This window comes from Penicillium cataractarum, assembly GCF_028827025.1.
Source record: "Penicillium cataractarum strain IBT 29864 chromosome Unknown utg000005l, whole genome shotgun sequence".
NCBI classification, from domain to species: domain Eukaryota; kingdom Fungi; phylum Ascomycota; class Eurotiomycetes; order Eurotiales; family Aspergillaceae; genus Penicillium; species Penicillium cataractarum.
This window is the reverse complement of record NW_026622741.1, coordinates 2,817,709-2,845,398: the sequence shown is the minus strand read 5'-3', so window position 1 is coordinate 2,845,398 and position 27,690 is coordinate 2,817,709. Positions and strand designations below refer to the sequence as shown.

At 49.5% G+C, this 27,690-nt stretch overlaps 8 protein-coding genes across 8 annotated transcripts; 2 read left to right on the top strand and 6 right to left on the bottom strand.

Annotated features, from left to right (window-relative positions):
• Window positions 1–274: 274 nt before the first annotated feature.
• On the top strand, window positions 275–2,349 carry N7496_006709 (ubiquitin-specific protease UBP1; the record flags this gene model as incomplete). Its single annotated transcript, XM_056699638.1, has 2 exons — window positions 275–1,993; window positions 2,047–2,349. 2 exons carry the CDS (start codon window positions 275–277, stop codon window positions 2,347–2,349), a joined length of 2,022 nt encoding a protein of 673 aa, XP_056555051.1.
• A 509-nt stretch (window positions 2,350–2,858) lies between these two features.
• Window positions 2,859–6,979, bottom strand: N7496_006708 (putative SNF2 family helicase; the record flags this gene model as incomplete). The annotated part of the gene is made up of 10 exons (XM_056699637.1): window positions 2,859–3,107; window positions 3,160–3,336; window positions 3,394–4,569; window positions 4,654–4,741; window positions 4,787–4,886; window positions 4,941–5,098; window positions 5,158–5,277; window positions 5,334–5,506; window positions 5,635–6,355; window positions 6,414–6,979. 10 exons carry the CDS (start codon window positions 6,977–6,979, stop codon window positions 2,859–2,861), a joined length of 3,528 nt encoding a protein of 1,175 aa, XP_056555050.1.
• Window positions 6,980–9,946: 2,967 nt separating this feature from the next.
• Window positions 9,947–10,733, bottom strand: N7496_006707 (uncharacterized protein; the record flags this gene model as incomplete). Its single annotated transcript, XM_056699636.1, has 3 exons — window positions 9,947–10,220; window positions 10,389–10,600; window positions 10,692–10,733. 3 exons carry the CDS (start codon window positions 10,731–10,733, stop codon window positions 9,947–9,949), a joined length of 528 nt encoding a protein of 175 aa, XP_056555049.1.
• A 1,629-nt stretch (window positions 10,734–12,362) lies between these two features.
• On the bottom strand, window positions 12,363–14,829 carry N7496_006706 (uncharacterized protein; the record flags this gene model as incomplete). The annotated part of the gene is made up of 5 exons (XM_056699635.1): window positions 12,363–12,460; window positions 12,508–12,579; window positions 12,635–14,434; window positions 14,525–14,655; window positions 14,735–14,829. The coding sequence occupies 5 exons, from the start codon at window positions 14,827–14,829 to the stop codon at window positions 12,363–12,365; spliced, it is 2,196 nt and encodes a 731-aa protein (XP_056555048.1).
• A 1,948-nt stretch (window positions 14,830–16,777) lies between these two features.
• On the bottom strand, window positions 16,778–17,401 carry N7496_006705 (uncharacterized protein; the record flags this gene model as incomplete). Its single annotated transcript, XM_056699634.1, has 1 exon — window positions 16,778–17,401. One exon carries the CDS (start codon window positions 17,399–17,401, stop codon window positions 16,778–16,780), a length of 624 nt encoding a protein of 207 aa, XP_056555047.1.
• Window positions 17,402–17,690: 289 nt separating this feature from the next.
• On the bottom strand, window positions 17,691–21,287 carry N7496_006704 (NPA1/URB1 family protein; the record flags this gene model as incomplete). Its single annotated transcript, XM_056699633.1, has 5 exons — window positions 17,691–18,011; window positions 18,068–18,394; window positions 18,448–19,241; window positions 19,299–21,083; window positions 21,140–21,287. 5 exons carry the CDS (start codon window positions 21,285–21,287, stop codon window positions 17,691–17,693), a joined length of 3,375 nt encoding a protein of 1,124 aa, XP_056555046.1.
• Window positions 21,288–21,924: 637 nt separating this feature from the next.
• On the bottom strand, window positions 21,925–24,395 carry N7496_006703 (Sec1 family protein; the record flags this gene model as incomplete). Its single annotated transcript, XM_056699632.1, has 8 exons — window positions 21,925–23,047; window positions 23,112–23,433; window positions 23,463–23,577; window positions 23,639–23,841; window positions 23,899–24,045; window positions 24,107–24,194; window positions 24,257–24,294; window positions 24,362–24,395. The coding sequence occupies 8 exons, from the start codon at window positions 24,393–24,395 to the stop codon at window positions 21,925–21,927; spliced, it is 2,070 nt and encodes a 689-aa protein (XP_056555045.1).
• A 453-nt stretch (window positions 24,396–24,848) lies between these two features.
• Window positions 24,849–27,278, top strand: N7496_006702 (ATP-dependent RNA helicase SUV3; the record flags this gene model as incomplete). The annotated part of the gene is made up of 2 exons (XM_056699631.1): window positions 24,849–26,143; window positions 26,195–27,278. 2 exons carry the CDS (start codon window positions 24,849–24,851, stop codon window positions 27,276–27,278), a joined length of 2,379 nt encoding a protein of 792 aa, XP_056555044.1.
• Window positions 27,279–27,690: the final 412 nt, after the last annotated feature.

The following is a 27,690-nucleotide window of genomic DNA, read 5'->3' as shown; positions in this document are numbered from 1 at the left end:
TTGAAAAGAGATGGAAGAGATAGTCAAGTTGTGTGTGGGGATCGTCCTGCTATCGATAAAAAAAACTTTACGGCGGGCGGGACCAGCCCAAAGCGCAGTTCTGGCGCGTGGTGGAAATTAATAATGACCGTATACAAATCGAGAGGCTCCTCTTTCTCCACCTTTCCCTTTCCTCGAACTGCGCTCTCCGCGATTTCACCACCATACCCACTCGGCCCATGCTACACAGGTCTATCTCCTGCTGCCTGCGGCTCGCCTGATCTCTCATTCCGCCATGAATGCTCATAGACAGGGAGCTGACATCTTCTCGAGCGGCCCCATTCATCATTACGCAAGTCAGAGCAGCCACGATGAGACACCATTTACGGCCCTGCGGAACCACCAAGAATTAGCATACACGATAATCGCCATATTCTGTACTTACTTACTTCTCGATCATTTTGGCCTCGCTCCGGTTTCCCTTATACGGTCGCTCTGGAACGTGTTCGTCTATCTTACCCCGTCCTGGGTCCTCGTCGCATTAGATTCCCGCATGTCGCCGTCCGACTCCTCCCCCTCGAGCCCCTCGGGATTGTCCTTCCATGAAAAGAGCGAGTCTATGCAACGGATATTGGGCTTGGATAACAACTCTTTCCCATTCTTCCCGCGATCCCGATCCCTTTCCGGAATTGGCAGCGCTCTCCTGGGTAACAACAAAGACGCCATCCCTCCAGGTCTCGGCAACTGGGATAATTCTTGCTATCAGAACAGTATAATCCAGGGTCTGGCGTCGCTAAAGTCGCTCTCGGCATTCTTGGGGCGTAACGTCCATCTTCTGGGAGAGAAGAACCCGTTCTCGACACACCAGGCGCTTAAAGGCATCATCGACCTTCTGAACAGTGCATCAAACCATGGACATAAGCTTTGGATTCCTTCGGACCTGAAGTCGATGAGTAGCTGGCAACAGCAGGATGCGCAGGAATACTTCTCCAAGTTGGTGGATCAGGTCGACATTGAAATCCAACGAGCGTCGCGAGGGGACACGAGGAACATGGGTCTGAAAATGGCCGGGCCGGAGGAAAACATTCTGAAAGAAATTTGCGTGGATACAACGGCAGTCGACGAGAATGTGCTATCAGCGATCGAGAAGGCTTCTTTTCGCAATCCGCTCGAGGGCTTACTTGCCCAGCGGGTCGGGTGCATGAAGTGTGGATGGACAGAGGGGCTCTCGCTCATCCCTTTCAACTGCCTTACAGTTCCTCTCGGAGCTAAATATGAGTACGACATTCGTGAATGTCTAGATCAGTATATGACACTGGAGCCCATCGAGGGTGTGGAGTGTGCCAAGTGTACTCTGCTACGAGCACGGGACCAGCTGAAGAACCTCCTTGGAAGTATGTCTTATGAAGATGAAGCGGACAAGCTACAGTCGCCCGGCCTTTCAGATGCTGTGAAGACATCCGCGCAGACACGTCTCGAAGCCGTACAAACTGCTCTTGAGGAGGACGATTTTGCCGAGAAGACGCTGGCAAACAAATGCCACATACCCTCCAAGAACCGAATGACTACTACCAAGTCTCGCCAGGCTGTGATAGCTCGGGCACCTCAATGTCTGGTCGTCCACATCAATCGCAGCCTGTTCGATGAGATGACGGGGATGTTGAAGAAAAACTATGCAGCAGTCAAATTCCCCAAGAACCTTGATTTGAATGACTGGTGTCTTGGAACTCAGCCTACTAGTGAGTCTGAAGAACCCTCCGAACGCTGGGTTACCGACCCTTCGGAGTCAATGCTTCCCCAACCTGGCGAGGCAATCCGCATGCCTAGCAGACAATACGAACTCCGTGCCATCATTACACACTATGGCCGCCACGAAAACGGTCATTATATCTGCTATCGCAAATACCCCACATCCATCTTTCCTGCGCCAGTCCCTGACGAGGTCCTGCAGGCGGAGGGTGACAAGGAGAAGCCAGAGCGCTGGTATCGACTCAGTGACGATGACGTGCAGATGGTCAGCGAAGGCCATGTCATGTCCCAGGGGGTGCTTTCATGCTGTTTTACGAGGCAGTCGATACGAAGACCTCGGTGCCCTTGGATGGAACTGCGAAGCCGGAATCAGTCCGTTCCGAGGTCTCCGAATCGGTGTCTAATTTCACCATGTCTGAAAACATGTCGACTACGTCCACGGTAACAGACGCCGATTCCACCACGTCTCGTGCAACCAGCGTATCAACTCCTGATCAGACTGCGCTGCCTGTGGAAGATCTCGGCGCCGATTCCATGGTTCCCAAATCTTTCAATGTGGTGAACAACGACATCCATATCTCCACCGAGGAGCTCAGCTCCCCTTCGGCCATCACTGCCTGATGATCTACTTTGATGGCCGACTTTGTACTTTGTTCTGCATTATCATGATACCCGAAACACGTTCCATTGGAGGCGTTAATTAAGGATTTTTGTATTCGGAATGGACGGTTTCCTAATGATGTACTTTTATGGCATAACATGCGATACTTTTCACGAAATAAAGCACAAATGGTTTTCAATTTGTGAAACTTGCTGCTAAATGCACTGTAAATATCACCATATCACCATGGGTTTCCGACCCAGTGTCCAGCTTTGATTGCATCACAAGTGCCTCGACAGAGCACGATGCTCGAGAATGCCTGCTTATGAACTCAACTAGTGCTAGCAATTGTCAATCTGTGTTGAGATCATCATCCTGTTAAAAGACAGAAAACCCAATCTCAAATCGGCATCATCCTCATCCCCCCGCCGAAGAAACCGAAAAATCAAAGAACGCAACCTGAAACCTGCTGTCCACGCCGAATACCGTATCTGCTTTCCGCTGCATTTCCCCCGTGATATCCTGTTGATCATGCTTCGACGTTAGGTTCAATCCGGAATCCCCCTCCCTCCATAATAGTGACTGTGCCGAAGGTTTCCAGAATTTCTTCGACACCAGCTCGGTCTTCAAGCACTGGGCGACTGATTACTTTCTGGATGGCTTTCGTCTTGTCCTTCTGGAGTCGAAGCATTTTGACGTCATCGATGGTCCCCGTAGCGACGATTTTGATGATTTCAACATCCCGCTTCTGCCCCTTTCTGTATAGGCGACCGTATGCCTGGTCCATGTCAGTTGGTAGTTCGGCATGCTGACAGGGGCAGTTCACTTACCTGCTCCTGCAGAGCTTCATTCCACCACAGATCCAAGAGAATGCACTTGTTTGCCATAGAAAGGTCCAGTCCGACGCCACCTGTCTTGAATGAGGAGATCATGGCTTGAATCTCTGGGTCGTCGCGGAATTTGAAGATGCTCTTCTCGCGGGCAATAGGAGCCATTTTTCCAGTCAACTTATCATTGTAGCGTTAGTGAGATATTAAGTTTAGGGGCGTGAATGGAGTACTCACCGTGGTAGAGCCCCAGCCCTTCTGGTTGCACATCAACTTCAGCAACCGGACTGTGTCCAAGAATTGGGTAAAGATGAGGATCTTGACATTTGCATCTTCATCAATCCATCGAACTAGTATTTCGCAGAGCCTTGTGAGTTTAGCACTAGGTGTCGTCTCCCCAATGACTGGAATCCAGTCTTCCTCCTTGTCAGACGCATCCTCATCTGCAGCGTCGTCGGGTTGAGATCCGGGCCGGCCGAACATCATGGATGACCGTACTCTCTTTGAAGTACCATTTGAAGTACTCTTCGACTTCTTGGATCCTCGGGATCTCTCGGCTTTGTCGGATCGTTTTCGCTTAGTCCCAGTAGATGGGCCCGCTGACACTGAAGATTCATATCCCTCTGGGTTGACTCTGTCGAAAACCCCATAATAGGCAGCCTCAGTTATCGGTCCCGGGCATTTGCTGCATAGTCGCTGCTCTTTCCCAAGCATTCCATCTTCGTCCGGAAGTTGGTCAAAACATTCTGCATAGTACAAATGCTTGCAGGAGGTGATTATGGCCTGGACCGGGATACCTCCGCAACGAGGGCAGTCATGTCTCTCCTTGCTATCTTGCCACCTTTCCTCTCTGTAGAGTTGTTCCATAAACTCACGGAATTCTCTGATCAGTTTTTCTCGGTTTCCTGTGGGCTTCAACGGAGCAATCTCATCTTCCAGAGAGTCCCTTTCTGCGACAGGAATTGAACCCCCATTATTTGCAAAGATAAGCATTCTGGTGATCTGCTCCGATGCATTATCCGTTGTTTTCTTCAGAGCATTTATGGTATCTTCGTTGAACGCGTCTTGGACTATATCCTGAGCCGTAAGCAGGTGGCTGGTAAACATGCGCAGCTTCAAGAACATGGTCAAAATGCACCCCCATTGGCGCACCTCGGTTTCCGGGCCAGAGTCTGCGACTATTTTAGCATCAAAGATTAGACCACGGGATATTTTATTGAAATTCTCGATGAAGATCAGCATGATCTTGTCGTACAAGATCCTTTCAGCTTCACAGAGCTCAACATTCTCTTCCTTCAAAGTCACCCCTGGTAACTTGAGGATAGGCCGAGAAAATAGCCTGCTTTCATGCGTTTTTCGATGGAGGATCAATTTCAGAGTGTCAATGAGGTGCTTCCTTGAGTTCCTCTTCCCCTGTATGCAAAAGAAGCGTCAGAAAGTTCACATTGAAAGGCGTGTGGGACGTAAGCAACGCGCATAGGGGAGCCATTCTCTTACATCGCAATACTCATGCTTGAAGTCATCGATATTAGCACAGCGTGGAGCCCCAATGAAGTTGAAATACGGATACATTTCCTCGATGCAGCTTAGAACGTTAGCAAAGGTCAACCTGCTGGGTATTTGGACGTACTTATGCAGAGGAGTTCCAGTCACAACCCACTTATGAGTTCCGATGAGTCCTCGGATTGCTATCGATGTGGCAGAGTCACGGTTTTTGATTACATGGCCCTCTAAACATTTTTCAGTCAACTTTTCCAGAATGCACACAAATATCCAATACGTACCATCAATAATGATTCGATGCCATTTCATCTTATGTAGAACACCCACATGCTCTTGGAAGAAGGCGGCCCACCACTCTCTGATTTCGCCCGGGGACTGAAGCCCTGCTGGTACCTTTGGCGTTGGGTAAGACCGCCGTACATGCTCATACGAGGCAAGCCTATGCCAAATTAGCTTCAATAGAATGCTAATATAGTGAGTGCTCAAGGACGATCTTACACCACGTCAACTCGTCGCATGACCTCGAGATTGTTTTGTTGACTCATTCTCGTGCTGCTTTGATACTCATGGACAGCTCCAAATATCTCGGTGTCGAAAAACCTGGTGATTTGATCCGCCCTGTCCAGATCCATTAGCCGACTTGTTGACATTGGTCGCAGCTCAGCCATACTTACCAGTGGCCGATCATTCCGGGTGGAACGACAATCAAGGTAGGGGCTTTCTCTTCATCTTGGTTCACACGTCTTCCATCCAAGATGGTAGAAAGAGATGTCACCGTTTTCCCAAACCCCATAACGTCACACAGCAGTCCCCCGAAAGGCTCAGTGCATGATCGCTCCCGCTCTCGCTAAGAATTCTATCAGTAAATATTGTCTCCAGGTCATTGACGGGTAGCATACCATTCAGCCAACAGCTAAAACCTATACCAATGTTAGATCATAGGTTCATTGTTGGGTTGAACATAGCTCTTCTTACCTGATGGTGACTTAAGCTGGTCTTCAACCCCTTGACCTTCCAACCGCCTGCACCATCGCTCGAGGGTTTGTGATCAAATTTTCGGGTTGCTTCCAAAATACGCTGTCTGTCAGACTTGGCGGCCGCTTGATCCTCTGGTGATAGATCTGGAAGGCTCGCAATAAGCTCATTCAGAGCCTTAGACTTGTCGGTATTCGTAAAAGTCGGGATCTCAGGCAATGCCGCGTTTTCCTTCGCACTAGCAATTATACTGCTAGAGCTCCAGATGCTTTCCAGCTCTTCGGCCGAGAATCGATTGGTTTTTTGTCGGGAAACCCTCTGGTTTGAGCTGCCCTCAGTCTGATTGGTAGGCTCGGTATCACGTCGCTTCGTTCCAAGCAATCGTTGAAGACCGACCTCCATCGATGCAGTCTTTTCCTTTAAAGAGGGCGTTTGCCTTCTCTTTTTTATCTGATTGAGCTTGGAATTTGAGCCCGAGGCGTCAGCCTGTTCGTTAGATAAGGGGAAATTATCACCAAAGGTTTCCTCAACAAAAAGCGCCCCATCGTCTTCCTCATGTAGATCCTCGCTATTCACAAAACAGCTCTGAGGAATCTTATGGCCTGGCACTTCTTCTTCTTCTTCTTCTTCTTCTTCTTCTTCCTCTGCCTTAGTGAATAGGATCTTTTCCTTGGCCGATGGATTGTCCAGAAGCTTGAACCGCTGTTCAGCCTGGCCGTACCTAATAATAAAGTTTGATTAGGATATATTGTCATATTCTCCAAATAAATATAACTTACTGTTCGTTATCACACTCATCTTTCCAACTATGTGGAATATCATTTGGATCCTGATCGACAAGTTTGCCATGATCAAGCGAGGCATGACGTTCGGAACTCGGGCCGTTAGACTGATCATCTCCCCAGGATGGCCCTTGAGCACCATGACCCCCCTCGGATAGGAAGGATGCCTGATTTTCAGTAGAATGATCCAAGTCTGTAACTAACTCGGCGGTCGTGAAGTCGTCAATAGCACGTTGGAACGCTTGTCTGCCCTGCCTCGGCGGCCCTGAGTATACCGCTTGAAAGTTAACCAAACCTTCTTCGAGGCTTAGGCCCAAGCTATCATTTTCCGCAAGTTCAAGCCTAGTATCGAAGCGAGAAAACGCAGTCTCATCCCCTTCATGAGCCTCCGAGAGATCATTGTTCAGATCCATAGTAAGGTCAACGTCTGCCTTCCATGGCTCATTTTGAGTCATGTTAGCATTTACGTCCGCGGAGTTGAGGCTTTCGAGGGTTAAGGATGCCATGGATGTCATACCCTCCCCCATTGGAGGGGGAGAGTTATCTCCAGTATCATCACTCATGTTGACGATTCTGGTCGTAATTGTGGAGTTTCTGTGATGTGTCAGTGTAATGTTCTAATATAAAAGATGGCGTATCAAGTACAAACCGGGCTGTTTTGTTTGTTAGTATAAAACAGTTGTTGTGAGCACCAAATCTCAAGAAGTAGGGGATTTGACAAACCGAATGTGGGGTTGTAGGATATAAAAGAGGTTGATGACTTGTCAAACCCTTTCGGATTATGGCAAAGGCGATGAAGTTCTGATAACCCGTGGAAAGGGTGTTACCAGAGCCTAATCAACTTTGGCGGCTCTCGTAAGTGAGACCAAGGATGTTCGAGGTATCTGAAGAAGAGATAGTCAGAGAGTTGACGAGGTTGCCTGTGCAGAAGGAATATAAGACAAATAAAAGTATGGGAGAGTCAAAGGGGGCCTGTCGGATGGGAAGTATGAGTGATGAAGGTAAGGATAGCGATGGAGGGAGGGTTGATTATAGAAGAGAATTGGGAAGAGAGACTTGAGTGAAAGATGGCTGGGAGGTGTAGCTGGGAGGTGTAGCTGGGAGGTGTAGAAAGGAGTAGAAGGGAACTCCAAGATTTCTCGGCCACCGAAGAGGTGAATGGATAGAGTTTGACGTACCGAAGAAGAGAGGGTCGGAGAGTCGTCAGGGTTGCCGATGTTGAAGAGATATAAGAAAGGGGAATGGATAGAAGAGTCGAATAGGGGCCCGCGGCAGAGGAAGAGGAACTGAATGGGAGAGTTAGAAAAGTAAAAGGAATAGCAGAGTCGAATTGGGACCCGTGATATAGTAAGGGGGATTGTTCAAGGTGCGAATACTAACCCAAAGAAGTTTAGGTATAGAAAGGAAATCGGAAAGAGAGACGCGAGTGGTAGATGCCCAGGAGGGTCTAACGTGAGCAGACGAGAAGCTAAAGATGTCGTGATCACTGAAGAAGTAAAGGCATAGGGTCATAGGATAAAGGGAACCTAGAGCGGGAGAGTTAGATGGGAGCTATGATATAGCAAAAGGGACTGTGAAAGGTAAGGATACTGACTGAGGGAGGGTTGGGTATAGAAGAGAGTTGGGAAGGAGACAATTGAGTCCTATATGGCTGGAGGGGTAGGTATGAGTAGAAGAGAAGGACGAGATGTCTGGTTAGCAGAAGGAGCAATGAGAGAGCATTCGCGGTGTTGGAGAAGAGAGAGCCGGAGTGTCGCCAAGATTGCCGATGCAGAAGAGATATGAGAGGTAGAGTGAGAGAGGCAACTAGGAACCTAGACCTGTTAGTTAGGAAGGAGGACTGACGAAGGTGAGAAGATTGATGGAGGGAGGGTTGAGTACGAAAGGGAATTGGGAAAGAGAGAGTGGAGGGGTATAGATAGATGAGCAAGAGCGAACTTCAATATATCTCAATCGCCGAAGAGGTAAAAGGATTTAAGGTGCTGGAGAAGAGAGAGTCGGAGAGTCGGAGAGCTTACCGATGTTGGTGAGATATAAGAGAAATGGAACGACGAGAGAGTCGAGCGAGGAGTTGCGATATAAGAGCAGGGGCTGATGGAGGGGGGTTTGAGTATCGAACGGAATTAGGAAAGAGAGAACAGACGGGTGGTAGGGATGGATAGGTAGGAGAAAGATTTAAGTGTAGATGAGGAGGGGAGGAAAGAACTTTTAGGAGAGGTATATGTCGGACCGTTCAGTACGTGAAGGTAAAAGGGACGCGAGGGCAAAAGTTCGAGTAAACGATGGGGATGGTATAAGTCGAAGGTTGAAAGAGAATAAGCGAAGTGAGACTTCGGGTTGATGCCTCGTTAGAAATCTCCTCTGTTTCTCACGTCTTTCCAAAGGTCTTTCTAAGGTCTTTTCAGAAAGCCCTAGTAAAAATCTCTCGAGTGATCTATCAAAGCATAACTAATAAGATGATTCAAAGGTTGAGTCATAGGCTTAAGCTTATAGGACCCCACTATATATGGGTACATAATGCAAATGCGGATAACCTTGGTATCATTATACCATTGTATAGAGGGGTGTTTCTGATTAGGCTTAGCATCGTAGTGTCATGAGTACGATCCATTATAATCCCCAGTTACTACAATTTGACCTTGTATCACCGCCAGTGCTAACATGATATCTTGCTACATAGCGCGAAAAATGGCAACACGCCAGGGTTCTTATATCAGTAGGAGGTAAGGTTCGTAGTTAGAGAGAGGATATGGCATAAAACCCAATGGAAGTCGAGATATTAGAGGAGAACCCAGCCTGAATACCATCTAAATAGACAGCGGAATAGTTAGCTAGTCTGTAATGCACCTTTTCTAAGTGAACATCTAACAAAATTATAAGGACTAAATACAACCTTCAAGATGTTAGCTCATCTAACAAGTAAAAAAGAATGATGTGCCAGTGGAGAATGGATACTGACTTAATTAAGCCTGTTTGGGTCTTGTATGACAGTCCTTTGATGTTTATTCTAAACTAAACTGCTTATGCAGCTTCATAGAGCATACTGGCTACGTAGCTAATGACCCTGACTGAATATTGAATAGATTCCATAATACTCGTACACACATTAGTCATTAATCATTGAATAAAAGATACATAAGCGATATTCATCCTAGGAGCATCACAAATCCACGCGCAGCCCGCAAATGACCATACCACAAATAAATCCATATCACCCGGCCCTTCTCAGCCCTTATCCGCAATCTCATCCTCTCGACCAACACGCAACACGAGTGTGATAATTGTCATGGACGCCGGTGGTGCGTGAGACACTGCATTTGAAGAGGGATGTTTGCTTGATCCTGGACGTGTCCTCTTCACCAGGCAATATCCGGGTTGTCGTCTTGTCCGTTCCCACTGAACCGATCCAGAACGCCAAGTTCCTGGAGATCGTGGAGTGCGATCTCCGCCTCGGTGATATCTCGGTCTGGATCAACCTCGTCAGTGTCAATACCCCACTGCGCGGTTTCGATATCAGGTCGAACAAGCATTCACTCCTCATCAGAGCTGGAGGTAGAATCGGCGTTCGCTTCTTCCTCGTCAGATTCAGAAGAGCCATAAGAGTTCTCCTTCTCCTCATCTGAGTCGGAATATAGGATTGGGGTGAGAGCCTGGGGGGTTGGCTGGCCTGACGGATCTTCGTAGATGGCAAAGTGTTGGCTCTGTGGGTGACATGGAGACCATCCTCGACCTTCATGGCAACGAGTGGAAGGCAGAATACCGTGGAAAGAGCCGGTATCAGTCTCTGCCTCGCTGTCGATGTCACTGTCATCTGTCTCCGTGTTAGCCACTTCTTCCCTGAAGGTTCAGGCACGTCCTTCGTTTACAGTGATATTCCTAGCAGGTGCCATGTATGGTGCTAGAGTATAACATTAGGGAGAGTATCATTCGCCATCAGGTAATTGGCAGGGATATTAATGTTCATGAACTTACCCTGAGACGTCTCGATCGTTGTCGAGGGACGTAGTACTCGAGAACTGGCCTCGTACAAGCGAGCAAGCTGGGAAACGGGCTGTCCATCGCGGGCTCGTGAGCGAGTGATCATGGGATGAGTCGAAGGCATACGAAATCTCCATGAGCGACGACGGGTTCGGGGTAGCCGGCGGCGGCGTACGGGACCGGCAGGTAGTCGAAACGGCTCCGGACTCGATGAAGAGTCACGGATGATGTCGTTCTGTGTTTCCCTTCAATATCAAACTCCGTTTTTTTTTTCATGTTGATGATAATAGGGCTTACCCTGCGAGAGCCGCCACTGCCTGGCTGCTGTTCTGGCTCCATTTTCGATGAAACGGTATCAAAACGTGAGGTTTGGATGGAAAATTCGAAAATTTTATCAAACAAGACGGTAGGGAGAGAGGAGTTGTTTTTTTTTTTCAAGTGAGGTGACGAGACGTGATGTTTGTTGACTCGACGCCCGTGGATGATAATGCCTACGCCGTGCCCTTAAGAGTCTGAATCATGTCATGGTGCCTATAATAAATCTAGCAGAATCTTCCCTCTAAGTCTTGCTGAAGCTAGTATAATTATGACTATTCCTTTCGAATGTGATGGATGTTCCATGCTCTAAAGTGCCTGTGAGAACTATTAATCTCATTTCGAATCAGAAAATGAACGCGAATCGAGCCACACGCGAAATTATTAGATAGGTAACCTATAGGAAGCATCGTGGTGTAAATCAAGGAGTCCTGTCTTTAGAGTTATAGAATATTATATATTTTAGAGCAGGATGTACTTAAGCTATGGAGACTAGATAGAATTTTACTTCTGTTCACCATTCAGAGAGCGTATATAGCTCGTGGGAGAGAAAGACATTATTAAATATCAGTATTATTGAAATTCTATTAACCATCAATCCTATCATTGGTTCGGGATATATCAGGGAGTTTCGAAATAGAATATCATAGCATAACCGCCAATGTTAACCCTCTCTCCATTAGCCGTATACTAAAATTACCTAGCCATACGGGCAGTCGTTCATATCTCGCAGTAGAAGGGACGAATGCCTAAAGCAAGAGTCATCTCATTAAATCTACAAAGTATGTAGTTAATTCTGTAGGTATTATATTGTCAGATAGAAGACTATTCCGAATGATACTATTGAATCATAAGGAGAGGTATATCTCGAAAGACAGTTAAAAGGAGGCGTAGGGAGTTCTGCACAGCCTAGACTCCAGTCAGTTCCCTTTCTCGTTAAAGACTGGAAATTTGTTATGGAAAAACCAGGGCATTTTTCTCTTAACAAAGCAAGGTAATCATTAGGTCCGTACGTAGTATCGAATCATTAGTCGTATTCTACATGGGATTACAGTAAGTGAATGTGAATACCACCGATTCTGTATCAAGTAATGGGCACATTGTATTTATCCAGCCATCTCCAACAATAAGAGGGAGTCTACCAATATCTTAGACTCCAAACCTCCTCTGGATCATAGATTCACAATTGATCCACCACTTGACCTATCAACCATATCACTGCATCTCAATGTACTCGTTCACAGCCAGCACTAGATACACAGCAATGTCATCTCCTTTCGAGGATAGAGAACATCGGAGAATGACAATCAAAAAACTGCAACAGAAGATAGTATGCAGCGAAAAGGAAAACACAGAACGAGCCAGAGCTGAGGGTTATCGAAAAGCAGCAGCACCAAGCATAGGCATCATAGTACCGAAGATGGGCATCAGCGAATACATCAAGGAAGGAAAAGATAAGAATAGATGTACTTTGATCTCTCGATAAGATGCAACGTTGCCGTGTAACCAGGCTGGGTGAAAACAAACGAAACTCTTGCACCGCATGCTGTCCACCACATATTTGCCCAAATTGTCACATATTTCATTGAGCAATAAAAGAAAAACATGGGATAGATTAAATGCAGGCATCAAGATCATCGTGCCATGTTTGTTCTATCTGAACTGACCGGGGCCGACCATACCACCGCGGCCGTCACCACCGTTGGGCTGGCCGAACATCTCGAGGAGGTGGCGGGATGAGGGGGCGGGCCCTGGGGACCGGGACCACCTGGGCCAAATGGGCCCTGGCCACCCGGACCGACTCCCATCATGGCCTCTGGGTTAGGGGGCATATGAGGGAAACCGGGGGGAGGCGGACCACCCATGTATCCTGGCGGTGGCATCATGCCGGGTGGGGGGGCCACGGGGGGGCATCGGCATCATACCCGGTGGGAAGCCGCGGTTAGGCGCTGGGATACCAGGAGGAGGGCCCATGGGGCTTGGTCCATTGCCTTGGGGAGGGTGTTGACCGGCCCAGCCCGGAGGTGGCATGTGGTCCAGTCCTGGAGGCCGCTGAAGTGGCATTGGGGGCTGGTTCAGGCCCTGAATAGGACGAGAACCACCAGGAGTCATGGGTCCCTGGGCGCCCTGAGGAGGGAAGGGCACATCATCGAAGTATCCCATGGGCGGGGGTCCGTTAGGAGCGCGCCGACGGAGCTGCTCACTGTCCGGTCGCTGCATGTTTGCGATGGCCGGGTCATCGAGGAAGGAAGGTGTCTTCTGGGCACCCAGTCCAGGAGGAGGACGAGGCATCATTTCGGGCATCAGGCCAGGGGGAGGGGCTACGCCTGCATTCGGAGGTGACTGCTGGGGTGGAAGACCCGAGGGAGGTCCAACGCGGACTTGCTGCATCAACCGAAGCAGATGCTCTCTCTCGCGAGATTGTGGATCCTTGCCAGCCGCAGGGCCCATAGGGTTCTCATGAGGGCTCATGTACTCCGACTGCGGGAGAGAATCTCTCGGAGACGACATGTTGGGCATGACGCGTGGGTGGTGTGCAGGGTGCGCCATCGAGGATTCGCGCGACTGCTGAAGCATCTCGCCCTGTTGAGGAGTGCCATTGTTAGACCGGTTGCCCCCGCCTCCCAGCATCTTCAAAATACGCTGGAACCCTTCCTGGTCAGCATCATGTGCATTGGCTGGGCTACCGCCACCAAATAGCATGGCCATAGAAGGTGCTTGAGGCTCAGGTTCCTTCGCAGGGCTCTCCGGTGGCGGACTGAACAGCCCAGCGAAACGAGAGGATTTGCCGGGTTTGGCGCTCATGCCGGCAGCTAGAAGGTCTTTCTTGGGAGTTTGTTCAGTGGCGACTGGAGAGCTGATTTCGGGGACGTGGGGTTTCGTATCTCCCAGCATGCCAAAGAAGCGTTCCATCGAGGTGTCTTGCATGAACTGGGTACCAGAACTGCCGAAACCCTCCCCGTCGGCAGCATGAGACTCTGGCTGCTGTGCAGCAATGTGCGATTCTGCGGGGAACTCTCTCTTCTCTTCCTGAGCTGGAGCCTGCTGACCAGCACCAGATCCAGCCTTCATTCTCTCCTTCCAACGCTCAAAGTCTTCCTGCGTATGTGCACGTCGTGGCTCATCTCGGTCATTGCTATCCAGCCACTCGGGCTCTTGCTCAAGTTTAGCACCGCGGGTCCAGTCGCGGTCTGCGCCGTGTCGATCACGGCGCCATTCTCGGTTGCGTAGCTGTGATTTGTCCTCATCAGCATCGGCAACCTCCTGGGTGGTCTCATCGCGGAACCAGCTTCCTTCGAATTTGGCTCGTCCCGGCTGGCCATCCTTCTTCGCTGCAGGGCGGCCGTCTCGGTCCCGGATTGCTCGATCATTGTTTGGATCCCGCGCATTTTCTCTATTCTCCCATCGGTCAAACTCGCCATTGCGGCGTGGCTTGCGGTCCTGCTCGTCTGGACCGAGCCCACGGCGAGGACGGCCAGCATTCCAGTCCTCCCTCTCCCCGCGTCGGCCGTTCAGGCCAGCAGGCTTTCCATCTCGGCGCTCCAAGTCTCTCTCCGGGGCGTCTTTATCTTTGAAAAACTTGTCGCGGAAATTGAAACGGTCACTCTTCTCATCTGAATCGCCAGGTCGCACGGACCGTTCCGTCAGGTCAAACGACCCTTTACCGACCCCACCAATTCGTGATGACGCAAAGGCAGTTTTTGGAGGGCCAAGAATGATGTCTTCTAGAACATCAAAACCGGGTTAGCAAGATCGATCGCACGAACAAAACTGGCCCATGACCAGTTAGCGAAGGACCCAAGAGCAAGACCTACCTGAATTGGAGCCACGGGAGATGTGACGAGCTTCAAAAAAGCTCGGTCTTCTGTTGGTAGTTGTCTCAGTTGGGTTATTGGGATCACGCGAGTTTCGTGGCTTGGTTTGGGTCGTTGGGTCAGGTTGAGGCCTATAGAGGGGGGTGATAAGGTCAGTCTTTGCTGTGGGGATGCGGAGTGGCCGAGGTTGGAGGGAAGTCTTAAACATACATCCATTCTTCAATCGGGGGTAGGCCAGGAGGTTTTGCGACAAGAGGCGATGAGCGCAGCCATAGCAGCTCATCGATCTCGTACCGTCGCGCCATGACGGCCTGGTCTGGGAATGGTGTGTGCGATCTTTATCCACAGGAGATCAGGGTCCTCTCATTGGGCGGCGGGGGCTAAAACTCGTAGAGTGCGAGTGAGAACGCCGGTAGGAATTGTGCGTCAGGAGTTCAAGGTTCGGTGTGAGGAGGAATAATCGAACTGATGAGGGCAGAGGGGAAAGAGGGCGCGAAAATCGGGATAATTGAAGTTGAGTGAGGAGAAGCAGCAGTAAGCCACTTTGTGGCGAGGCTCAAGGCGGAGTCGGGGTCGGTGAGGATGGAGGGGGGGTCGCTGGTTTGGACCAGGGGATTCTCCAAGGGGATGCACAATCAGGACAGGGAGGCCTAGCGAGCTAAATTTGATATAATCAGAAGATGAATGGAGAGGATTATGTTTGGGGCTGGCGCGAAGCGAGGTATTGGAAGGGCAAAGAAGGCAAGAGGGGTGTGCGGCGTCACTCGTGACCTCCTCTGATATGCGAATGGGCTGATAGGGGAAGTCCACCAGTTGACAGCGGCCACCTTGGGAACCATACGCGCAATTCAAGTCAGGGATTAAATACGATATCTGCATCCTTCTAGTGAAATTGCTTTCATTGCAATTCTACCATCTCGTTTTTGGAGTGCTGCAATAACTTAATATCTTGGATATACCTTCCCCGTTTTGGTACCATAGGTAGTATACTACGTGTTCATAAGGTCTAAACCCCAACAAAGTCTAGAGACCATCTTGTCAATGATAATGAAACTGTCTAGAAATATCCAAGGTGTCTTCAGTAACCGAGTCTCTAGAAAGTAAAGAAGGTGAAGCATATCTAAATCGCGTGCTTACGAGCTCCTGTGCAACACACGCCGGAGATAGCCACTTGGAGCTCGTTCATTATTGAGAGACCTCCTTAAAACCTTTTGATTCTCCTTCATAAATTTCCCCTACATAGACAGTTTAGGTAATCACAGCTACGATTGAAATTTGGACCATCCATCCTGCAGATCGCCGAGGTGGAAGTATCAACCAATCTAGCTCTAGCAAGGTAGCTATCATCGCAATTTCTCAGTAAGTCTAAAGAGCGCATGAAATTAAACAATAAAATCTCTTCCCTCGTAATTATCACTCAATGTAATGCTTTTCAGCATAAACCCGACAAGTATTCCTCCGATGGTCATGGATTTCCAAAGATAACGTCCCATTCCTAGACACGTACCAGCCAACCGAATTCTCTCCAATCAGTTGCCAAGTACCCTGCGCATAGAAACAAGACCGTGGGTAATCGGGATATTGCGTCTTGAATATATCCATCGTCTGATCATTGGCCGAAGTAAGTCTGTGAAAGACGCCCTCAATTATGAAATCTGATTCATCACGGCTCCGCTGCTTCTCGTGGACGACAATATAAACACAAGGTTCGGTATGTTGTAAAGTGTTGCTCTCTTCGGTGGCTTCTTCGCGTGCTCTATTGACTTCTTCTATCAGTTCTAGTGGGAACTGGGATTCGCTGGTGCGTGCGTGTTGCATTATTTGGTGAATGGCAGTAGACGGGCTTCACGTTGAAGACGAAAATGGATTTTGAAACAGTTAAATTTGCCTTTGTGCGAAGTTTTATGACGATCGAGGACGAAGAATGACGTTTCATGATTTCGTTCCTACCTAGAACGTGTTCCTAGGTACAGCTTCTCCGGGTTCCTGGCTCCAAAACTTTATGAAAGAAGCTACACAACAAAGAAGGGCTAATGAGTAACTTGGATTTGCATCACCGAACTTGAAATGACAGCACATAAGTATAGATAATTTACACTAAGACTAGGCTTTTATCAGATTATGTGGTTGATGTCGCTCTACTTGCTTCTGGAAACGTAAAATTAGTTATAAAGTCAAATTTGTGAAACAATCAAGTAGGTTGGAACTAAAAATATTAAATAATGACAAGCGAATAGTAGGGCCACAGTGAGCCTAAGTATCTCCCCAAATACGAAGCCACAGAGCACGTCCTTTTAGGTCTTTATGATACCTAAGAATCCTGGCATACTTGTCCGCAAGAGCATACTTCACCCAGGCATGCAGGCTGCGGTTTGACTTTAATACCATGGAATAACGAGGGTCGAACAAAGTCTGAATGATGCTCCTCTCTAAACCAATCAAAATCATGGCTTTATTGATAGGCATTTCCTGAAATAGCGAGGTCTGAAGAAGACTGATGTGTTCATATACATAGTCCATCAATCCCAGTGGATGCGGTGTGGACTGTTGGCAAATGAACCCCGCCCATAGCTCTCTCCCAGATGCGGGTGTGAAGCCAAGGAATTCAAGGACCGCAATACTCTCTGTTGACAATGGGACACTCACTTGGTAGGGTTTTCCTCCGTCGATATCATCGTCTGCTGTTGTAAATGGCACGGGCGGTAGGAACTTCGGGTTTAACTGGAGGCGGGATATCGTGACCGTGCAGGTGCCACTGTGTTTTGATTCGGATGGAATTGGTTCGATTATTGCGGCCTTCTCAAGACGTCCGATATCATCATCTGTGAGAACTCCTTCGATGGTAAAGGTTTCGTCGCTGGAAGGTTGATCAGACATGGCGGGCTGATACTTGAAAATCCGGATCTGATACAATAGGTGAAGTATGTGAATATGTCTAAGGAAGAAACTATCCATGCCCCGCTTGGAATAAAACATTCTCTATGATTCAAAAGGTATAGCAACCATAATAGGGAAAGTCGCATAAAGGTCCATGGACAGGATGTCCGAATTTACTCTCGGATGCCAACTTGGGAAAGAACGATGCCTGACCTGGACATAGGTAGTTAAGTCATCTTTTAGCCCGGAAATAGCAGTATTGGAATTATTGTACAGAAATGTTTACATCTTAAGCTTGAGAGATCTCCTTCAGGGCATGCTCAATAGTTCCAGCGCTCCACGCATCGACCCGCTCACGGTCCGACGTCTCGTACAGTTTCCGCGCCAAGGCCACGAGCAATGCCACTTCCTTCGCATCAGTCTCTGCAACCTGAACTTGAATCCAGCTAATTACGGCCGCGCGGGTAATCAGCGTAGTACTGCCGCCCACCTGTGCAGCTCGGTAAATAATGTGCAGAATCTTTCGTCGCGCCGCCTCGCCAAGCGTCGGGGATTGGTAGAGTGAGAGAATGCGTTCGAAGACGTTGGCACGTCTATAGATTTCCATATCCTATTCAAGAAGATTAGTAACTGAAATTAGAATGGACATATAGCTGGAATACGTACGGCCTTAGTACGCAGACCCTTCACGAAGAGTCCCAGTAGCCAGTCAATCTCGTCAAAGTAGCCGTCATCCAACTCAGGCTCGTTGAGGAAAATCTTGTCGATCCAGTAGGATGGAATCTTCTCCACTTCCCATACGGGAGCTTTCTGCAAAAATTTGTTGACCTTTCCATACACCTTGTGCAGGGGACTGGTAAGGATATTCAAGCAGTTGGCAGCACATTCACCAATGATCCAGGGAATGGGCTCCTCGAGACCGATGTTGTTGACGGTCTCGAGAAGCTCACCCGTCAGAGTATAAACAGTACGCCACTCTACATATTTGGACTCCTGTGGATAATGTCAGCAAAGACCCAACTCCAGTCCGGGATATTAGTACATACCTTCAGCTGGACCATGAAGCGAGCAATTTTGGCGAATGCCTGTCTCCGAACTTCCTCGTGCTCCGAGCACAAACAAAGCATCAACTCCGCAATACGACCTTGTTCGACTGCTTGCTCTAGATCCTCTCTCTCCCATCTGTGCAGTGCGTTATGTGTGGTGCCTTCCGTAGGCAGGAAGCCGAAGATCTCATCGAGATCCACCGTTGAGGTCTTGTCGGGTGACGTCGGGGCGATCGGTCCAGAATCCACATCCATCTTATCTTCGTCATCGACGTCCTCTTGTCCCTTGAAGCATTTCTTGATCAAAGAGCGGGTTTTCTTCGTCTCGGTAGCTTCAATCAAAGCGTCACGAGCAGCCTTCAGTGCAGTTGAGTTTTCCCCAGCCTGCTTTAAGTGCGCAAGCAACTTGGCAATCCAGGCTCCAGTGGCCGTTTCAGCAGATTCATCACCAGCCTTAACGACAAAAGGCCATTGTTCAACGATAGCTGCAACGAGAGGGCTGGTTGCGGCTTCATCTTGAGAATTGGATCCGATCAAGTCCAAATAGTGCACAGGCTTCTTCGCAACTCGGGACACGCAGTTGTCAATAAAAATCAACTGTTTGTGCAGAGTCTCTGATTCTGAATCTTCAAGACTGGACAGAAGGGCATTGAATGACTGTGGGAGGTTCTGCAAGACGGAGTTTTCCGCCAGGACAGACCTTAACAGAGACGAAATGCGACGTGCAGAGTCCTTATCTGAAGTTTCAACCAGAACCCTGAGAATTGAGGTGAACGGCGAATATTGCATAGATGCTGCAGAACACGTTAGTTGTTGAATTTGCATATTACGGTTTGGAGAAGCCTGCATACCTGGCTTTTGCCACCATCTCATTGAGGCAGACTGCTGCGCGATCTGGAGCACACTCTGCAACTGGCTCAGAAGCATCTCAGAGTCATCAGCGCTGAGCTTTGGCTCTTCCAGGCGCTTCAAAACATCCACCAACACCAATGAGACGTCGAAATTTTCCTCCAGAGCAATATCGGGCATGACTTCGTAGTAACAAGCCAGTAGCTCAGCAACAGCTTCTTGCTGCTGCAAGTCCTCCTTTGCAGTCCGACGGAACAATAGGATCGCATCCTTGACGGCTGGAATCCGACGAGAGAACTCAGCAAGCAACTTCGAAGAAGCCTGGTTCCAGAACAACTGGGCTTGTCCATGATCAGCTCGGAAGATCTTCAGGACAGCCCGCAGTTTCGTGAATGCAAGAGTCAAGATTCTCACGGCAAAGAGAGTAATGATCTCGGCATTTTGGTTCAGGCACCGGGTCATGGTTTTCTGGCTGAGAGGACGAGGAAGAACATTCTCAATAACAATGGACGCGGGAGGCGGCAGGGCTGGCTGCTTGTCCTTCCAACCGCAGTTGGTGGGAACGGGCAGCTGCACCGTTGAGAAGAGGAAAGCAGACTCAGCCATCCATGACGGGGTGGCTTTGGGGTCTGCCGTGAACATGGTCTTCTTGGTAAAAAAGTCGGCAATCAGCTCAGGGGCGGCGTTGAAAATAGTGACCAGCAACTCGATCTGCAGACTGTCCACATCTGGGCGAAGGCATTGAATCAAATGAGACAAGGAGTTGTTTCGCACGGGGACGGACTCTCGGTATTTGTCAACATGAATAGGCGAGTCGAGACCCAGTTCGATACATTCGTCATCCTCAATTGGTAGAGTCTCGGGATCGGCGCCAACGGGATACCAACCAGTCTCGGGAAGGAGGACGCCGAGACCAGAGGTCTTGCAGATATTCATCAGGACCCGGTGAATTTCATTGGCAATTATTATTCCTTCCGGGTTGGGTTCATCAGACTCGCGGTCATAGCCATAAAGTGTCACCAACTTCTCCAGGTTCCATCTGTTGAAGAACTTGCTCTTGGATTTTCGGGGCAGAGATTCATCTTGCACAACATCTCGCTCCACTGCTTTGATGATTTCCAAGACATCTGCCCGAGAGTCTTTTCGCGCGTGCTCAAGCAGCGATCGAGTGAGTTTCGGCTGCTCGAGAATGTCGCTTTTCTCCAAGGTGTGCTGGACTCTCAGATTGGCAAGAAGATACTTCAGAGCGTTCCGTCGGAGTGTCGACTTTGGCGCATCGTCTTCTGCAGCCTCAAGCTGCAGCTTGTTAGGTGTCAAGAAAATTTCAAGCCGCTTGAAAGTGATATAACGGCTGAGGTACAGCTTTCGAGCAGCAGCGCCACCATCGTAAGTGACAATTTCTGTGAGAAGACGTAAACATGGAGAGATCAGATGCTCCTTTGTCTTCGTGGCCGTCAAGCCACGGTTGAAAAGTCTGAGCTGGTCCTTTTGTAGCAGGTGCTTGCACAACGCGACACCAAATTCCCGGAATTCGAGGTGCCGGGAGATGGTCTTTAGGAAGATTGCCAGCACCGAGGGAATATTAGTCAAGAGAGGCTCATTGTTGTTGCTATCGGCGAAACCCCAGGTCTGGATGATGTCCGGGAAGCAGACCGAGGAGTCTTCCTCTTTTCCCGGAGTGATTTGCTTATCACAGTAGCCCTTGAGAACACGAAGCTTCTGGGCCCTGTCATTCTCCTTTTCCGTCTGGCCAATTGAGACCAGGAACTCCTTGAATTTGAGAATACCTGTCCAGTTTGAATTAGCGGGCACAATGCAACGGCTTCAAGGGCCGGAGACTGACCTTGCTTGGCGGTAGGAGCATTTTGCTGGAAAAGCAGGAGTTCGCGCAGCTGGGATGGCGATGTGAAATTCACCTCCTCGCTGACCTGGTGATCATCATCAAGCTTTCTGCGCTTTGCCCGAGAGGGATGCTCGGTAATGTGCGCCATATTTTGTGGCGTTGCGTTGATGACGATGGTATTTTTTTTTTCAAAGTCTTGATGTTCCGATGCCATCGAGATTTCACGTGCACTGATTGGCTCGGGCCACTCCGCAATTCCCTTCACCTTAAGAAACGGCGATACGATAAGACAGCTACTCTATAGATTATACAGAGCTCCTTTTAACTTGAAAGGCTTCTTTCAGAGAGTAAAGATTGTAATTGAGCAATCTAGTTTCAAATTTAATGGGTTTTTAACCGTTCCGTCTCAAGTTACGCCGACTCGTTGGAAAATCTACCAGCATATATATTTTCCCTCAGGGAGGACATCCCGTCCGCGCGTTCTCTAGGAATCGCTCTATTAAATATGCCATTGCTGGATATTAGACAGAGAGAAGCTTCCTACATTGGAAGATAGAGAGCGACAATGTGTGAAATCCATTGGTATACTATGTACAAAATCTCAAATCGTGCATTTCCACTTTCCCTTTGATCATCCATCCGTTGACAATAAGTTGCTGAAAACTCGGAGTCGGATGGGCTAAATTGACACAGAAAAGATGGTATCACATAGCGCTCAAAAGAGAGGACAGGAGGATGGGGATGAAGTATTTCGAAACTGGAGGTTGAACGATTCTGCTAGCCAGCTATTTAAAGAACCGGTATTTCTTTTCCTTGTCTTTCTTGTCCTTATCCTTCTTATCTTTGTCCTTCTTGTGAAGCTTGCCACCCGGTGGAGGGGCCGATCCGCTATTCAGGGACAGGTTCGCCATCATATCCCCCGGGGCCACGGGCGGGTTGAGATTCGGTGGTGGGACAGGCTTCTTTTGTGGTTGGGGAGGGGCGGGTGAAGGTGTGTTCCTCTCGAACAGATGAGCAGGGGCTGTGGGCTTAGGTCGATCCGCAGGAAGGTCCAATCGACGCTTGTCGACGCTGAGATCCCCAACTTGACGGATGAAGAGCGCCGGGGTCAGCATGTGGGTAGTGGCTAGGAACACATCCCGGTTGTAAGCCTGCGAGACCTCGTAACAGGCGCGAGCCTCGGAGTGGGTGGCACCACCGGCCATGAAGACAATCATGCGCTGACGTGGCTGATCAACAGCGCGAGTGCGCGCCCAGGTTGGTTTGGCACTGCGCAGAGATGCTTGCTGGGAGAGCATCTCCTGGGCGGCTGATCCACCATCGGTCTCGGTGTGGGGTCTTGTGAAAGGGAAAGTGGTGGAGTCCAATGTGCCCTTGATTTGCTCCTCGAGCATCTGCTTGAGATTTAATTCATAGCGGGCCAGGCTGAGCTCTTCCGACTCTGGAGCAGGGGCCTTGCGGTTGAACAACGGCTGCACGGCTGGCTTTTCATCTTTGAGTGGTTTCTCCACTCGAACTCCGAGAAGGTCCAGATTGGCAATTACCTGGCCATCTTGTCCTGGAAGCTGGGCATGTGCCATGAGCTTTCGAATGTCACCGCCGAGTAGACCGCCACGGTACATAATATACAATAGGATCAACCGCAGTCGATCCCGGGGGATGACGGATTCGTCATCTAGCAGTTGGACAAGTTGCGCTGCCAAGTTTTTTGCTTTCTTGAAGTTCTCGTCAAGCCCAGTTGCAAAGGACTGTTCAATGGAGCTGACTTCAATGAGCTTACGCTCCTGGAAGAATTTCATACACTCCTCTGCCATATTCAAATGCAGCGTGTACGCGTCTTTCCCTTCCGTGAACTCGTTCAAGCCAACCAGCATATCTCTGATCGTATTCACGCTGAGCTTTTCATTGCTGAGGATCCAAGTATTAGTCAAGAACACATATCAACAGGATCGCCTGCCCCAAGTAGACTTACTCTTCAGCAAATTGTGGATTTGCTGCTCTGAATTTGGCAAAATCATCGCCAAGTTTCTCGAGCACATCCTTCATGTGCATGTGCCGGTAGTCTACCCAGACCTTGTCCTGCTCACCAATCTCCATTTCTTTCAGCTCCTCGTTGGGCTTGCCTTGGTTGAGCAGGGTTTTGTATGTGATCTTCTCTCCATCCTTGACCGGCAACAGGTCGAAAACCATGGCCCCATATGTGAACTCATGGAGAAGTGGCGCGAAAACGTCCATCGAACGGTCGACAACAAGTAGCACTCCACGAGGTCGATTCGAGGGAGGGGGAAGTCCCGCTGGAATTGCGCAAATTGATCTAATTCACTTTGGATGAAACGGGCGAGGTGGGAGCATAGCACGCCGGCTTCGTGGGTCGGGGCACGCGGACGGTAGTACCGAATAACGGGATACTCACCCAGGCAGGCGCAGAGAGAGACAATCTTCATCCTGATCAGTACACGAGCATGCGGAACGATAAGACTGGTATATTAGTCACGATACCTTCTGAGCCAATTCTTCAAGATGTTTGCGAACCAATCCGTTGCAGGCTGGGTGGAACAACATCGGGAAGCTCCAGGGATCGCGGAAGGTGACCAGGTGTGATTCTCGAGGATAAAAGTCGATGTTCAAGATCCGGTAGTCAGCGATGTGATTGCGCGCCATTTCAGATCGATCAAGACGTTGACGCTGCTGGGGGTCGAGGACTGTAAACCTCATCAGTAACCCGTACTCCACGGAAGCGCCATCTCCCCACTACGCACATGAGGTCCAAACCAGGTATGCCTTCTTGTATCGTCCAACCTCGAAGTCGGCCATCAAGCAATCGATAATCCATGACTGCGGCGACAATATGTATAGCGCATTCATGTCCGGATTGGGCTGCCGGCGGTTTTCGATTTGTTCGATGTCTGCGGAGTGTTGTGATTTAGTAGACCGACCGAGGCACCAAGAGGTCGGGGACTCGCTCACTAGAGACATTCAAATTGAGAATCTCTTCATTTTTCACAGCACTGTTGATCAGCTTTCGGCTGGCCTCGTCCACCACCAAAACTTTCCACTGTATCCAGGCGGCAGTCATCAGCGTCCGTCGTAGAGGGGAGAGGAGAGAATGCAACCCACGTCATTGCCGACGACATTGCGGATCGTGTTGAGGATAACTGTAAGATGAAGAAATAAGGTCAGTCGCCATCGCTCAAGAGCGTAATCAGCTGAAAAGTCACGTACTGTCGCGCTGGATGTCGATGATGGAGGAGCCCATGTTGGCGGGCAGCCCACGGGACTGGTACTGGTACTGCAGAAGGGACGGAACCGACGGAGATGCACGAGGATGAACGGTGAAATGCGCCGAAAGCCCAGGATAGGCGACTCGAGGCGGTGCGCAAGGGACTTAGGTGGCCCGTAGTGGTAGTCGTAGGAGGTATATTGCCAGGATATTGGTAGGAGAGGGTTCCCCACCATTGGGGGGGGGGAGCTTCGACAGGGAAGAAGTGGATCTCCGGGTGGCGCGCCAGGGAACTCATCCCGATAAGCAACTTGCGCAACTTTGATTCTTTTTTTTTTGAAACCGCGCTGAAACCCGCCTGTCTCGTGGCTCTGTCCGTCGCATTTCCCTGTCCAATTCCTTGTCTATCGTTGGAGAACCCTTGTTCTTGACCGCTGGCTCAATCTTTCCCTCCCAATTTCTGCTTGGCAACGCTCCCAGCGTGCAGGAATGCAGTCATGGACTGGCAGAGGCAGCCGCTCGCTCTTCTGCGCCTTGAGACCACTCACTCGGCCTGCTGAACGACATTTCACCATAACTCCGGCCCTCCAGCGATCGAAGCGGAATCAAAAACCGAAAGTCAAGCCGAGCGAGGATAACAACAACAGTCTCTTCGGCAAACCCCCGAAGAAAAAGTCCTCTACGACACGACAATCCGCTCGACAGGATATTGCAGCGACGCGGGATTTCAGTCGAGTGGTGGAGACGGTGTTACGAGATATCAAATACAAGCTACAGAATACAGGCCAGCTACCGGAAGCATGGGGCCGATTCGAGCGCCAGATGATGAATGCCTGCCGGATAGAGGAACCGAAGACCAGCGAAAAGCAAAGCTCAGGAAGCTCCTATCGCCGTATTAAAGTCGCGCTACAAAAGGCTTATCTGCGGTCTGGGGAACAGGGTCTTCGGGATGAACTGCAGTATATTCTTTATGCTGATAGCATGACTGAGATGTACTCGACCCCGAACTTGGAAGGACAACGAGAAGTAGCCGACTTTCGATATCCCGCCGAATGGTACCCTCGCGCACGCTCGATCCAACGGACGATTCATCTACATGTCGGCCCGACGAATTCCGGAAAGACTTATCATGCATTGAAAAGGCTGGAGGGGTGCAAGTCCGGGTTTTACGCAGGACCTCTGAGGCTGTTGGCGCAGGAGGTATACCACCGCTTCAAGGACAAGGGTGTTCCCGTCAGTTTGGTGACAGGAGACGATGTCAAGCTTCCAGAAAACGGAGCAAATCCCCGCGTCATTAGCAATACAGTGGAAATGGTCGGTCTTGGCCGCGAGTTCGACGTTGGTGTCATTGATGAGATTCAGATGATTGCCAACCCAAAGCGAGGTTGGGCATGGACTCGAGCTGTACTTGGAGCGCAGGTCAAAGAACTGCATCTCTGTGGTGAAACGCGTGCTGTGCCGCTTATTCGCGAGTTATGCGCCCTCACGGGCGATAACCTTGAGATTCATCGCTACGAGCGGCTAAATCCTCTTGAGGTGATGCCCCATAGCTTGAGGGGCAACTTGAACAAACTCGAAAAGGGAGACTGCATAGTCTCCTTTTCCCGGGTTGGAATTCATGCTTTGAAAGCAGACATCGAGAAGCTGACGGGGCGCCGCGTGGCTATTGTCTACGGTGGTCTCCCAGCCGAGATTCGGACCCAGCAGGCCAGCTTATTCAACGACCCGGACAATGATTACGATTTCCTTGTTGCAAGTGATGCGATTGGTATGGGATTGAACTTGTAAGTTAACTCCGCAATGCTTTGATGGAGCTTTCATTAACTCTCCCAAAGGAGCTGCAAGCGTGTCATCTTCGAGACCCTCATCAAACGGACCCCAAGTGGCCTGCAACGTCTGTCTGTGCCTGAGATCAAGCAGATTGGCGGACGTGCTGGCCGCTATCGACCGGTTAATGCCCAGAATAGCCCAGAAGACTCGTCCGAGCCTAACGTTGGCCTCGTCACTTGTATTGAAGAAGTTGACCTTCCGTATATTCAACAAGCAATGAACACAGAACCCCCACCGCTTCGAGCAGCGGGAATTTGGCCACCCGATTTCGCGTTCCAGAAGTTTGCAGCCTACTTTCCAAGCAGTGTACCCTTCGAGTATCTCATCAAGCGACTGATGGAAATCGCTCAAGTCGACCCATTGTTCTTCATGTGCGAGACGGAAAGCCAACTGCAGAATGCGGAGATTATCGACTCTGTGGAGGGATTGCGAATTCATGATCAGCTCACGCTCATGGCTGCACCCATGGAAACCAGGGATCAATCATCTCGCATGGTTTGTGGGTCCTTTGCCGACTGTGTCGCCGAAAACACGCGGGGCCGATTGCTGGACATTCCAAGCCTTGATCTTGAGATTCTAGAGCAAGGAGTCTCGGGAAACAAGGAGTATTTGCATGCGCTAGAGAGTTTACACAGATCCATCATTTTGTACTCGTGGCTGAGCTACCGATTTGGTGGTATCTTTACGGACCGGACTCTTGCGGCTCATGTGAAAGAACTTGTTGAAGAGAGGATGATTCGGGCATTGACTGAATTCTCGGCCAACAAGAAATTGCGAAAGAATGCTTCGCTCAAACGCCAGATCGCGATGCAGAAACAGAAGCTTGATCAGATGCGCATCATGTCAATCGCAGATCTCTTGTCTCCTCATGGCGAAGGGGAGGACCCAATGCAAGTAGACCTGTCGCAAGACGAGTCTGCAGACAGTCAACCAACGTCCTCTGGGGGTGAACTGTTTGACGAAAGTCCAGTGGAGGAAAGCTCCGAGGATACCGCTAACAGTGACCTTCCGGAGGACGACCTGGTTGAAGACTTGGAGAAAGACTCCAAGGAATCTGAGGACATCGAGTCCAAATCAGTCTCAGCATGATTGACAACAAATGTAATAATATCTGTATATTAGTTTGTATAATACCTGACACCCTCTCCGACCACGGAAATTCTCCCCCCGTATGTATGATTGCCATATCAAAGTCCGAAACTAGCGGCAAAGAAACTATGGATAGTATCTTTGAGACTATCTTTGGTAGGACTTTCTCTCGAATTCATTTGGGTTAAATTCGAAATACTATCCCTGAAGAAGTTGTGCTATAATAGTCTCGTGTATAAAGTGCTATACTTTGGTTGAGCTTATCGCTTATCGGTGGCAACTTCGGCCAGACTGATTTTCCGCCGCATTCACTCTTTGCTCGCGGAGCACGGCGTCGATCACCAAGCAGTGTTTCGCGCACTCGCTCACTCGAAATTCCTCTCGTTCGCGTCTCGTATTTCTTTCATCATTG